Here is a 14,735-nt window from a genome sequence, read left to right as displayed (position 1 = left end):
CAAACTTGAACTTTCATTGCCTTCCCTCTTCTAGTTTCCGCCTCTCTTGTCTTTAGGTTCCTGACCGTCAAATGCTAACAAGATGCTAACAATTAACAAAATGCTAACAACTGGTATTCCTGCCTCAGGGGCCCACTGCTTTTTTCAGGACAGGAGGACTCAGGTGATTACAGCGCTCTCCTCCTACTGGGTTAACACGTAGAATGATGTTCTTATGGATCAAAATTCAAAATGCACTGAGGACATTAGTTAAAAAAAGAAAGAAGAACCTTAAAGATCATAATTTAAGCTGGAAAATGTGAATTTGGAAATCAGTGCATCGGAACCCCCTAAGGACTTTTTCTCCTAATCTTTCTGAGTGTTGACAAACTTCTCTGTAAAGGAGCAGACTGTACGTAGTGGAGGCTTTTAGGCTTCATTTCTGTTGCAACTACTCAGTTCTGCCACCTTAGCGGGAAAGCAGGCACAGAGAATACGTAATGGATGTGGCTGTGCTCTAACAAAGCTTTGTTTATGGACGCTGAGATGTGAGTCTCCTATGATTTTCACATGTCATAAAATATTATCATTATTATTATTTTTTTCAATTATATAACATGTAAACACCATTCTTAGCTTGCAGACCATACAGAAACAGGTGGTGCCAGATTGGCCCACAGGCCACTGTTTCTCAGCTCCTGTCTAACATGTCACATGAGGCACCGTTTGGTAATACTGGATTGAAAGTATTCAAGAGAATATAGTTTGATATGCTACATGCACATTTAGAAAAGAACATGAAAAATCAGGTGCAGTTAGTATTTTAAAAGGATAAACATATGTTATGATATACGTAGGCAAAGGAAAAATTTGGTTATGAAGAATCCTAACATTAATCGAGGATTTTCACAGACACAACAAAGATAGGGCTCAGTTTTAGGAAAATCAACTAAAAAGTCTAAGTACCATCCCAATTACATTTAGCTAAATATTCAAATAGCCACTTCTATTCACAAAAATAGGCTTTTTTTTTTTGTGCTTTTGGCACCAGATAAGTGATTCAAAAGCTAAAATTATTTTGTGCCATAAATGACATAAATGACGGTATAACTGCATTTGATCACTCTCCTGTGTAGCAGTGTAATAATCATAAAGAAAAGTAGAATGATCAACACTGATCTCAAATAAAACACTTGAATTAAAGTTTTCTATAAGTAGATAAAGGATCTCCTATATAAAATCTCCATATAAAGATCTATAACATTTAGCCCTAAAGATTTGGCTAATACTAAATGTAATAGGGAAATAAATATTTTAAACTACCTAACATGTTATTTTTAAGTTAACTGGTAATTAAGCTTGTAGAGGTTTAAACTTAACTCTTAACACATCATATTGTCCACCCACTGAGTTTACTGTGAGAGTAATTTTCTTATGGTTCAGAATTTAAAACGCCTTAATTAAGTTAGAAAAGACTTTAATACCATTATTAAGTGCTATTTTTATTCCTGATAAATTCATGTGGTAGTAAAATCAGATTTCTGGTATTAAAGGTGGTTATTTTAGTGGGGTGAGTGGCATTAATTATTTCACAGCAATCTGTGGGAATAAAAGAGAACAGAATGAAAAACGGGAGTTGGTAAGTGTTATTTATAAGACTATATCTAGCTGTGGAGAAAAATCACTACCTCATTATTCAAACGGCTGTGGAAAAACACCTTCAAAATTTTTTTTTCCAGTTCATGACTAGAGACATAACAGACAGGAAAAAAGGTCAGAAACGAGTATATCCTACTGCCCAAGAAAAAAATGCCAGAGGGTGCCTCAAGTAAGTGTGTACAATTACATTTTCTCCAAAACATTTCTGAAATATGTGATTTTTTATATGAGCTTGCTATTTCTATAACTTTATTTTTATGGGGTTGATTCCATCCAAATTATCCCATTTCTTAGAGTTGCCTTCTAGAATGTGATTGTCCTTCCAAAGAGTGTTATGTCCACAAAAACAGAGGAGCTCATCATTGCATTTACAAACAGATCTGGGTATCACCACTAATAATTTTATACAAGTGTTTGATGTAATTTCAATCTTTTCAACTCAACTCCAAATTGGACGTGCAACACTGCGGAATTTCTAAATGGAAAAGCACATGCCGTTCTAAACTACACAAGAATGGGCAGCAATACATCAAGTTAATCCACGATAGATGGGTCCTGCATTTACAAAGTCAGGGAATACATCCAGAACATCAAGATTCTAAACAATAACATTATATCACTGTAACTTACATGCTTTCTAAACTCTAATCTGAATATAAACAACAATGGGGCACAATGAAATATTAAACGATTCATCCTTTGGATGAATCTTTGAGAAACAAATACTTCTGAAAAGAAATCCGCATGGGTGATTCTCACTGGTTAATTGCAGCCAGCACTTTGAAGCCAGCACTGTTAAAATGATCACTCAGGCCAAAAAAAGCTCCATTTCACTGGCTGGAGAACATTCTGAACCCCATGTAGAGCCAGACACCAGGGCAAATGGCAGGCTCAGATGGCAAAGGCAGCCACCTTCCCAGGTGAAAGGAAGAAGCACCAGAGGCTTCACATCCCCAACTCCCACTTGGCCAGAAATTGCCACCGACAGGAAAACTAAGTTAAACAGCGTGCGTGCATTTCCTGGGTCCTCCAGTGGGGTGTGGCCCAAAGAGTGCTGGTGTTTCAAAGCGAAGCCCCTACTTGGGGAGCTGCGAGGTTTCTATCCCAGGTCTTTGCAAGCTTACAACGATGAAGATGAACACGTTCATTTCTCCTTCAGAGTAGGCAGCACACCCTGGGCATGGCCCCTCTGTGCCAACAGCACAGGTTGGAGGGTCAAGCAGAGACACAGCTCTCCTCTGGGTCCAAGGGAAGACCCAGCCAGGGGGCTCCCAACACAAGGGGAGAAGCAGGCTGAATGCATTAGTGAGCTATGAAGTGCATGTTCTAGGTCAGCCACTCCTCATGTTTGTGAATCTGAAAGGATTTGCAACTCACAAGCTGCATAAAGACACACAAATTATCATACACTGCAAGTCAATTAGGTTCTTTGTTTCTTTGATCACTGCTTTTCTGTTTGAAAAGGATTTCTACAAAAGAGGACAATCATATCCACAAAACGAGACTTAGAGATGATACCATTTTGCAGACACTACAAAAATAATTACAAACTTTAAGATGTCAAACTGCTTCTGGATGCTGTAAAAACTTTTTTTTTTTTTTAAAGGGCTGTATAGTATTGATAGTGTTTGATCATGCACATTTCAACAGCAAATCAAAAATTTTGACTCTGGAAAACTTCAATTACTAGAGGAACATATGGATGAGGTACATGTCCTTGAAGTTATCCCCCCCCTTTTTTCTCTCTTAGCAATTATTAGGCTTAGTGTAAATTCTTCATCAATCCAAGCACACCAAAGGGATGCCACAGTTCCAAGATGCTCTAGGAAGAGTATTATTCACTTAGCAATAATAGCCAAGGTCACAGGGAACAATTTGGCTCTATTTCTCTTGATGATTATCATATAATCCCTTTAGCTGGTCTAGTTCTTAAAGTTGTCACATCATACTTCTAACTACCTTCTTGCTCCTCTCTCCAACACACAGGTCTTTCCCTAGGCGGTATTTCAGGAAGTCTGTCTTTACAGCAGTCCAGTGATGAACTGCAGTGGGGAGGGAATGCTGCAGTCTGGGCGGCTACAGCGGTAAAGGTGATGTAACAGGGATAGTATAAAGCTATTTTTTTTCCCCACATACGTTGCCATGGTTTATAAATCATTTTGCCCTGGGGGCTTTCCACCTATTCAAACAGCAAGTTTCAGAGCCTGGGTGAAAAGCAGCTATCTTATAAAAACAAAGACACTTCTCAGTTTTAAAGGTCAAATTAATTTTTTTTTTTTTTGGGTTCCCACTAAAACAAAAGGCTTGAAAGTCAGGATTTGTCAAGGAGAAACTATTTTCTAAATTATGTTAACATATCAAGAAACAACCCATAGATCACAGAGCTTCATCACCTCGGGTAGAGGAGACTGTCCTTCCAGCTACCAAGGCTGGGCCAAGAGTTTGCAGCTCTGGGACAGGAGGAGGGAAGGAGCAGTGGAGGAAAGCTGGGGGCCCACCTCTTGCGGTCCTGAGTGACTGGAGATGGACCTAGGAAATCCCTCCACCGCATCGACTAACCTCAAGGTGAATGGAAGGTGAAGGGGGAGAACCGTGAGCTTTAGAAAGAGGTTCGTGAGTAAGGACACAGAAGGAAGACTTCTGCAACCACGCCCCTCCAGGCAACCGGTAGCCACTTTGTAGGGGAGCAGAGGGAAGGAGAGGAAGTCTGAGAGGCAGAGCATTTTACCTAAAGAGCTAAGCATCTACAGTCCAAAACGGATAACATAAATTAAAGCCATGGATCAAGTTTACCAAACTGAACTAACATTTAGGAATTCCCACCTCCCCCCTAAGAGAGAGAGGAAAGCTACATTTCCTTTGCCATCTGGATCCAGTGTGCAGTCTGAACTCAACTCTTCCACATAGGCATAAGGTGAGCAGGGGCTGAACTAGAATGACGGCCACAGAGATGGAAAGACAGACAGCGTTGCCTCTGCTCAATTAAAGTTTATTTATTCAAAGTCTAATGGAGACAAAAAACTTACTGAATAAACTAGGATAAGGAAGCTAAACACTTCCTCACAGCTTTGAAAAGCTGCCAGTGCACATCGTGACGGACCAAAAGAACTGTGTATGTTATTTATAGAACAAGTACAGAATTTTTAAGATGTATTCGGTCATTTTTTTTTTTAATTTGCTGGAGAGGTCCTTGACAGAAAGAAGAACTTAGCAAAGGACTTTTAGCCACTGCAGAAACATAAACAAAATACTTCCGGTCAGGAAGAGAATATCTCAAAAATAAACTTTGAAGATTTATTGATTTTACAAAAGTAAAATCCAATATTCAATGTGGAATTTGACGGGAACATAAGAATTCCTCTGCTCTTGCATAGGAAGAAAGAAGACTACAGTACTTCAACGATCTTAGCTTTATCAAAAATGCAGTAGCGTTGGGGCGGGCCCAGTGGCATAGTGGTTAAGTTCGGTGCATTCTGCTTTGGCAGCCTGGGTTCACCAGTTTGGATCCGGGTCGCAGACCTACACCACTTGTCAGCCACACTGTGGTGACGACCCACATATAAAATAGAGGAAGACTGGCACAGATGTTAGCTCAGTGCTAATCTTCCTCAAGCAAAAAACGAGGAAGACTGGCAACAGAGGTTAGCGAAGGGCTAATCTTCCTCAGCAAAAATAAAATAAAATAAAATAAAAATGCAGTAGTGTTCTTTTGCATAAAGCATAGGTTTAGAAGGAAGTTTCCTAACTTTTCTGGAGCTTTAGGCTTCAGCTATATTTTATACATATTTTTCATCAGATTCGGTGAAATAAAGAGTTTGAAAAATAATCAATCTTGGTCTTCCCCTTTAAAAAGCAACAGAAAGGCTCTAAGCAGAGAAGTAAAACAGTAGGGACTCCACCAAATACCTGGTCCCAACCACTGCCCATCAACAGCTCCCCAGGGGGCTTGGCTCAAGTGGAATCTATTCGAGAATGGAAGAGACGCCAATAGCAGGCTCCCATTTCTCACTGACCAGCATGGTTCGACAGCACCCTAGTTCTTGTTTCCTGAAACAAGATCAGACTGTTCAGTACATCAGATGATACAGTGGCTTGCTTAATATCATTTATCATTTCTTGTCTGAAGACACCACCGGACAACATGTTGAATTCCATTAAGGTTCTCATCTCTGTCCTCCCAGAGACTCTGGAGCTGGGTATCAAATTTAACTGATAAAAACTGCTATATGACGAAGTCTCTCTCAAGGGGATTGCCAGCCGCCAAAATGCTACTCTTTCCCCAACTGTTCATTGCTTGGTATCTGGCATGTGTGTGTACGTGTGTAGGAAGACTTCTAAATATGTGTTCCTTGATGGTTTCTGTGGAGATATGTGAAACTAGAAAACTGGATCAGAAATAGTCTTATAATCACCATCACGTGTACACCCTGAAGCACTATCTTTCAAAACTTTCCAAATCTCCCTGCATCTGATTACCAAGTGGCAGCCTGTACATCTGATCTGAGGATACATGTGACGCTGTCATTGCACTGTTTCTTTTAAACATTTCTTTTCCCTTTCCATTGGCAGCTTGAACTGTTTTGGAGCGGCTCAGCTGTATGGTTCTGATGACTCCAGAGAAACTGCTTTTGGAAACATCACTGGCTGGACCTTCCCAATCCTGGAATTAACCACAGCCTTTGGGTTTCTGATCTTCCCTCTGCAGCAGGACATATCCACCTTTCCCCAAACTTTTTTTTTTTTTTTTTAGCTCAGTCTTAACTCAAAGCATAATATTCTATCTGTCCTTTTTTTGTAGTTATAAAAGTTGGGCAAGTGACACTTCCAATTAAAAGAAGCTTTTAATGTCAAGTTCTGAGGCAGTAGAGGGATAAAAGGGGCCACAAAGGAGATGGGGATCAATGGTAACCTTATTACAGATCATCTCTGGCTCAGTTCAGACTGGCATACACCGTTAATTACGAAGCGTGCCTTCTCTCTTTACTGCATTAAGCTGTAGCAAGACAAACCACATGAAGCCATACCAACAAGATACAGCAGAGTGCTCCTGATGTCATGCTGATCGCCAACACGTTGGTGTAAGAAAAAAACCTTCTTTCACACTTTTTATTTAAAGAACGTTGTGTGGGTTTTTTTTGAGAAATATTTAAAGTAATGAGTTAGAAGGGACTATTCAGTAACTTATATAAAAACATTCACAGAGAGCAAATAACATCCTCCTAGGCAAAGCATCTTATGCCTCCCTTTTAACACTAAAAACATACTGTTCTCTACTGGATAAATGGATTCCCCAGAGGATGCTTTCTTAATTAAATGTGAAGGCAATTAAAATCAGGATTTTTGTGAAGCTGTAAAAGACCAAAACAAATTAATTTCAGATAGAAAGTAGAGACAAAGGAACTGCAATGCTAAGAATGAATCATGTGTCATCTCTGAACAGATGAGGGCTGCCCAAGAGCCCACTGCTGTGAGTATGAACAGCCACACTGCCTGTAGCAGAGCTGAGCATCACTTACTTTACTTTTTCCTCGTCTCTCCTTTCCATTCCCTACGACTTCATCTTCAATTTAATTACAAGGGCTGAAACATATTCCATAGTACAGAAAAATTGTAGCAAAATCAAGGAAAAAACATTTTTTTCTTTTAAAAACATCTTATTGTGATAAAAACACTTAACATGAGATCTGCCTTCTTAACGAATTTTAAGTGTACAATACATTACTGTCGACTATAGGTCCAACGTTGTCCACAGATCTCTGGAGCTTATTTCTCTTACTTAACTGAAACTTTATGCCTCTTGATTAACAAATCCCCATCCTCCCCTCCCCCAGTCCTGTAACTGCCATTCTGGTCTTTGATTTTATGAATCTGACTATTTTAGATACTTCATATAAGTGGAATCATGTAGCATTTTTCTTGCTGTGTTTGGCTTATTTCACTTAGAATACTGTCCTCTAAGTCCAGTGAAAAAACTTTTAAAGAGAACTTTCTTTTTATGCAACACTACACCAAATATTAAAATTTCCAATGTTTTTTCTCTACAGAGGAAGAATGCTGATCCTTGCTCTCCATATGTTAGTAGAGATCTCATAAAAATTTTTAAAAATTTAAATCTAGAACAGATGGTAAATCTAAAACTAATAAACAAAGATAGCTAGAGAGCTGAATTATTACTCTTACCAACATTAAAAGGATGTTAAAAATCACTTTAGTTTAAAAAGATGATGAATGAGATCACTTGTACCAATGGGAGAGGGGGGACATAGCACTGAAATGCCAGCACAGATCCATTCTTAAGAGGGCTGTGTATTATAAAGAGTATCCAGTTAGTCACTAGAATCTCTTAAACTCAGGTTACATAATCCTTATTTTCTGCTGCCAGCCTTTAATTATACAAGAGAACAAGCTCAATTTTGATATTTGATTGTAAACAGTGGATGCATTCAAGTTCATTTACATAAATTTTAAGTAAAATATTTAAATTTTCTGCTTTCTGAAGTAACAACATTTGTTCAGATACTTATAATCAGATTTCTTCAAGTGGAATTTGATCTAACTATTGATTACAGTCTCCTTTATTTTAAGCTCACTGAATTTGCCTTTTAATATACACCAAAGTATACAAAATGAATTGTTTTCCACCTTCATAGGGAGCAAAAATCAGAAACAAGATACCTATGACTTCAAGAGCCCCACACAGACAACTTTAGATTATCACTATTGAAGACATCTGGGCTTCAGCTATATATTGATCCTTCATCAACACACCACATGTGGCTAATTTTCCTGATCCAGATTGCAGGAAAAAACCAGACAAAGAGACTACTGGGGCTCTAACTCTGGTTCTGTCATTAATCTGAGGTACCAGAGGGCTTCCATTTTCTCATCTGCAAAATAAAGGTGCTCCACAGGGTGTCTCTGAGCTCTCCTTCACTCCAAACCTCCCATGGTCCATATGCCTAATTCTGAGCACGACCCTTTACTGCTCAAAAATGTACAAGAACTCCCACGGTCCAAACATGGATTTCCCAGAATATGTGCTTCCCATTTCCAAGTATGTTTCACCCTGTGAACTCAGCTTGCAACAGCCTCCTTCTTATCTTTACCTGTTGAAATCCAACTCATTCTTAAAGGTCTAGCTCAAAGGCCAACGTTTCCTTGAAGTCTTCCTAATCCCTAAACTTGAAACTGACCATTCTCTCCCATGAACATCCACATAATTTGTTTACATGTTTTTAAAAATCTGCCTATCTATTAATCATCTATCATCTTACTATATGTGGATACACATTTCATCTCTTCTATTAAATTGTAAACTCCTCAAGGGAAGAAAAGTCTTATTTGTCTGACAACACTCTCCATACCAGTCCAGTCCTCATTTTTAATAGCCCCCACCCCCATCTGCCTAGTCTAAGAAGATGTCTGTACTTCTCTTCTTCCTCTACTCCTGAATGGCTTTGACACCTACTTTCCTGACCTAAGTCCTAGGCTCAAACCTCACCACTTCCAGGACCCAAGGAGGTGCCACAAATAGGGTAAAACCACAACTGGGCAGTTTTAAAGGTCTGTTTGTTGGTGGTAATCACAGGAGCCATTAGGACAATCTAGGGGCCATGGGCAGGGCGATCACATAACTAATTATCTAAATAGTGACACTTTTAAGGGTTAAAGGGAGAATTATTAACAATTATGCTAGGACAACAGGTATATAAACAGGGTCCATCCTAGGAAAATTGGGTTGTGTGGCCACCCCATACATGAGCACTCTTTTCTAGCCTCCATACTGGCTTACATGTTCACATTCCCATCATCAATTCCTTCTCTGCATTCTCCTTTCTCACAAAGAAATTGGCTTATTTCTGACATACTAGTTTATAAATAAGAGTTTAGACACTGAAAAGTAATCACAATCTTGATAGCACAAGTACATATCCATCCACTTCTACGAGATGCCACGGTCCTGTCCTCACTGGAGGGCGAGCTTTGGCAGTGTGGACCGGCAGCGACACACAAGTTCTGGAGGAGATTTCTCCAACGGCTCTTACTTCTCATTTGGAGTCTTCAAATTATAAGTGGGAAGTCAACAAAGTGAAGTAAGATCTTATTTCTAAGGTTAGTTTTGGGTTAAGCTCAACATAACATTACAAAAATAAAGACCCATATTTAAAGTTACAGGCTGTCCAAGACCTTAGTATATTTCCCACCAATATTTAACCTATTCCTTTAGCTAGCTTTAGTAAATTAATTGTCACAGGTGAGAAACCATTAGGTCACTAAAAAAAGGACTGTAAAACATTACAAGAGTTATAATATTGCTGTAGCAAAATTATAATTTTTAAAATTCAAATTGTAATAATTTAAATTTAATTTGAAGTCTTTTATAGCTTAGTTTATCAGATGGAATTAAAAACAGAACAAATCAATAAAGCTAGGAGTATAATGCAGCACAGCTATTTCAATTAAACATTATGTAAGAGTAATTTCACAATTTAAAAAATTTAAACAAGCTAATACATTCTGTCTTATCACTTCCACAACACACATTGTTAAAGTTATATGCAAATAAGAGTTACATATAAAGTTATATGCAAATAAGAGTTACATAATAAGCGTTACCATCTACCAGTCCAGGAAGAGGAAGGGGCGGGGAACCAAGGAACACTGAGCGATTCCTGTGCCAAATATTGTGGTGGGTGCTGTGAAGGCTGTTGGTGTCCATGAGGCTCTCTAACACAGGCCCTGAGAATCAAGCCATGATCACACTCCTGCTCTGGATCGGCTCTCAGCCCCTGAACTAGGTCCTGGGTACTAACCCTTGTCCAGTGTGTTCTGTCACCTACACAGGGCACCATCACCCCTCTCTCAGGACGTTCTTGTGACCATGAAGAAATGTCACTGCGTGAGTGCCACAAAATCAGGGAAACACCGAAGGGGGCGAGTCATGTTAGATTTTGGTCAAGGAAATAGGTCAGCAAAATGTGAAACGATTTTATTTGTGGCTTAGGCTTAAAAAACATTTACAAATACCAGCTTTTTGGCTTCTCTCATAAAACTTAAAGAACTGGGAACTAACTAGCTAGCTTGGGTCACAGCATGGAGGAGCTCTTCAAACTTTTTCATTTTTACCTCTGTTTCCTATCTTTCCATTTCTTTCCCCAAAGGAATCTCCGTGTAAGCTTCCTATGTTGATTTCATTCCCCAGCTGCCTCCAGTACCTTCTAGTGGACAGGATGGCTCCCTGAGGACAGGGGCCATTCGTGCTCCTCTCTGTGGCTCCTCAGCATGGAGCTTCCCCCAGTGTTTATCAGATACATTTGCCTCTGGCCCTCCTTTTTTCTGCAGGTTGACTATCACTCTCTGCAGTTCACCTGCAGTGTCCAATGTTCAGTCCTTTATATCGCTCACATTACCATGAACTCTAAGCTGGAAATAGCAGGGAATAATAAGAATCTGTTACAAAGTGTGGCTACTCCATAGGAAGCTGGGTACAAGTTCTGAATAAGATCAAGAAGTGAAGATGTAGTACCCCACGGAAACAGTACCCCATAGTCAAGTCCATTTGTGAAACAGGGCACACTGTATCCATCACCACCCTCTCGGGGACTCAGTGTGCCAGCAAATAAAAGGCCCTGAGAAATCCTGTAATAAAGACATCTGAGTAATTTTGCTCAAACCAGTATGTCTCCAAATTATTTCACCATGGAACCCTTTCTCCCACACGACACTCACTAACATCCTAAAAAAGCAAGGTTCCTCAGAACACACTGTGGGAAATGCTGACCTAAAGTGCTTTTTCTTTCCCCTGAATTGTATAAATCCTCTGAATTGCAGCTTTCTGATCAAGTTATAAAACAGTCAAAAATATTTCTGTTAAAGTGTATGATGCCAATCCCATTTTGTCTTTGACCATGGCAGGTTACATCAGAAGACTAGTGTTCTGTGGTCTTAGTGTGGAGGAGGTGGTGGGTGAGGTCTCTTACCCTAGCACGCTGAGCGGAAAAAGTCAACAGCCTGGCCCATCTGGGAGAGGAGTGTCCAACCCCACCCTTAACCTTGACAGGCCGGAGAGTAACTGCCAGCACTCACACGGAGTTCTGACAGCTTTATCTACATTGTGAGCTTGAAATGCGTGTTGTTCATCCACTAAATTCTCCCTTATAGTTATAATAAATCAAAAAGTATAATAAGAGCAGGATGCGATTAAGAAAATGCAAGATTTACCTTAAGCACAAATATGCAATATTCTAGGTGTCCTGAGGATACCTCATTAATGTTAAGCTGATTACAAATTATAGGTGTCTCAGAGAAGCTGCTGTTAGGGAAGAAACAATCACACAGTACAGTTATGTGATGGAAGCACCTGCCCCCTACGGTACTTAAAAAAAATTTTTTTTTAATTAAATTTCTCACCTTTACCAGTTTGAAAAATGAAAACAAAATTAAAATGAGTGAATTAATGGCTGGTTGCAGGGGAAGATAAAAAACTCTTTACTACATATGTGTGGAAAATAGTGTATCATTTAGAAATCAATTCAGACATAGTTCTTGAAAAGCTAACCACTATTTAATCCAACTGAGGCAAGTGTCTCTGAAGCCTGCTTTCTAAAACAACAACAAAACACTAAACTCGTTCAAATACAGTAAGGTCAGGGGAGTAATTTTTCCAGCATAGGTAAATGAAGGATGAAGCAGGAAAGCACACCTCAGCGAGAGCTCCCGAGGATGCCTGGTGTACAGTCTTCAGATGCCTCTCCCACCTAGCCACATCGAAGCAGCAACAACTACTCACCATGTCGTAAGTTGTCACAATCTTCTTCAGAACCTCAGGCACGATGCCCTGCAGCTCCATGGTGGGATACTGCTCGCTGAGATTCAAGACCACCAGGGGTGTGTTGTCAGGCCCCAGAAAGCGGGGAGACACCGCCAACATGCACTGCATGAGATTGGCCACAGAGGAGAGGCCACACAGCTCCTTGAACGACACCACCGCGTTCTGTCAAAGAAGGGAGGCACTTTGCAATTAACCAGGGGCTTCAATTTCTCAGGGATGTTATATCTGATATACTTGGTTATCCTTGAGCTGCCTGGTACAACAGTTGTTAGCCATGTTACGACAGAATTGGCTAACAAGTATTTCATCCTGGGAAAAATGGCTATTTTCCAAAGTAAATACAGTTACAGATATTTGTAATGCCAATTTATCAAAAGTCCAGAAAATGCAAATAAGTTAAATTCTTCCAAAGGGCAAAGCCTCTTTTCAGATCAAAGTTCACAGCAGTGCTAATGCTGATATGCAATTATGAGCAAACAGAAAGAATGGCTTCTGCCTCCAAGAAAGGTAAAAATGAAGGAAAAAAATCAAATCAGCTTTAAACTAAGTATCAAATACGCCAGCCATCCAAAAAGAGAAAGGATATTTGTGAGGTAGAAACTTGAATCTCTCTCACCTGTATGCCTGCTGGTTCCAAATCTAGAGTAACTCTGAGGAGGCTGCAGGTAACTGGTGTGGTCTGCCCAGCAGGGACCTGGGCCTCCCTCAGCCTCCCTATGAGTGTCTCCACTGATCTCGACGCTGCTCCCCCTCTCTTTTTTCCTCATCACCAGTGGTATGCCATTAAAATATCTATTAAAGAAAATACTTCACACCGTAAACTGCCACGAGCTGGCATTCTCTGAGCACTCGCCACGCGTGGAGCTCCAGTAGGCATGTTCACTACACACCCCTCACCTAATCCGCTCAGCGGGCTGGGCGCTGGTGAGGACACTGAGGCTTGGCTAGGACCTCTCTCTGTCATGTGTCTAAGGTCACAGAGCTGGCAGTCAAGATTTCACCTGAAATCTGTGGATGTTGAGGCCTATGCTTTTAACCAGTATGCTATAATAACAGGTAAACTCCAGTCAAAATAGGAGTCAGGCATATTATTCCAGGCACACAGGCCCTGACCTGGACTGAGTATGGCAGCCAGAAGGGAGGGATCCAGGCCCTCCAAACCCCATGCCTTCTGCTCTCAGATACCCCGGTTCTTGGAAATGAGCAGCACTTTAGTTTTAAATTTAAACATTTTCTTTTTATTAATATTGCTTTAAACACGGACATCAAACTGTAAGTCATTTTGCTCAAGATCACTTCAGTGTTGACCACTTATGACAGTAAGTCACTACCGTGATATCTAAAGGGGGTCTTGCCCTCACTCTATCACACCTCCCTGTTTTATTTTCTTCACAGCACTTGCTTGCGTCCACAGCCGTCCTATTTGTTTATTCACCTGGTTTTGGTCTGTTCCCCACCCCCCAATGCCCACCCCTAACCAAAGTCATCTGCTGGTTCACTGCTGCACCCTCACGGCCCGAACTGCCTGTGCCTGGCTGACGCTCATCAACATCGCCACCAACGCTCGGCCAGGTTCAGCGCAGACACGCATCTCTGGGAAGATGATGCTCAAGTTCCCGAGGATCCTCAAGGGAATTCTGTGTCACACACACAACAGCAGCCACAGGGCCGGGGACAACGTGGCTTGCTCAGAGTTGAGGGTTTACCAAACCATTTTCACCCTCAGAAACAGGAAAGGCTCTTCTCATTTCTGTTACGCTTTTACTTTGAGAGAAAGATGGTAAAATTTCTCTGTTATAGGAAGGTCTTTTTATTAATGGAGTATCCATAGAATCGGTAGAGGAGTGAAATATGTTGAATTTCCTGAGTCAGATTTTTTTTTTTTGGTGAGGAAGATTAGCCCTGAGCAAACATCTGTTGCCAATCCTCCTCTTTTTGCTAAGAAAGATTGGCCCTGGGCTAACATCCGTGCCCATCTTTCTCTACTTTATATGTGGGACGCCTGCCACAGCATGGCTTGATAAACAGTGCATAGGTCTGCACTAGGGATCTGAACCTGTGAACCTCGGGCCACCAAAGTGGAGCGTGTGAACTTAACCACTACGCCACCAGGCCGGCCCCTTTGAGTCAGATTTTTACTTGCTGGTGGCATTCTTCTCATAATAGTTATGTGTATGAATATATATACATAATCAGCTAACATACTATATGATTATATATATATTTTTAATAAACACACGCTGTGCAGCAATCATGCACACGGCAC

General features: G+C 40.5%; 1 protein-coding gene across 1 annotated transcript in view; it reads right to left on the bottom strand.

Moving 5' to 3' along the window:
* The window catches only part of PLCL2 (phospholipase C like 2), a 175,921-nt gene that overhangs the window by 55,131 nt on the left and 106,055 nt on the right, over window positions 1–14,735 (bottom strand). The window contains exon 3 of the mRNA XM_014789821.2: window positions 12,428–12,631. Coding sequence (XP_014645307.2) covers window positions 12,428–12,631 — 204 coding nt within the window. The remainder of the gene's footprint in view (window positions 1–12,427; window positions 12,632–14,735) is intronic.

The sequence above is a fragment of the Ceratotherium simum genome, chromosome 5, assembly GCF_057802395.1.
Source record: "Ceratotherium simum simum isolate JZ-2026a chromosome 5, ASM5780239v1, whole genome shotgun sequence".
Classification (NCBI taxonomy): Eukaryota; Metazoa; Chordata; class Mammalia; order Perissodactyla; family Rhinocerotidae; genus Ceratotherium; species Ceratotherium simum.
Note: the sequence above shows the minus strand (reverse complement) of the source record. Positions and strands in the feature narration are given on the sequence as shown.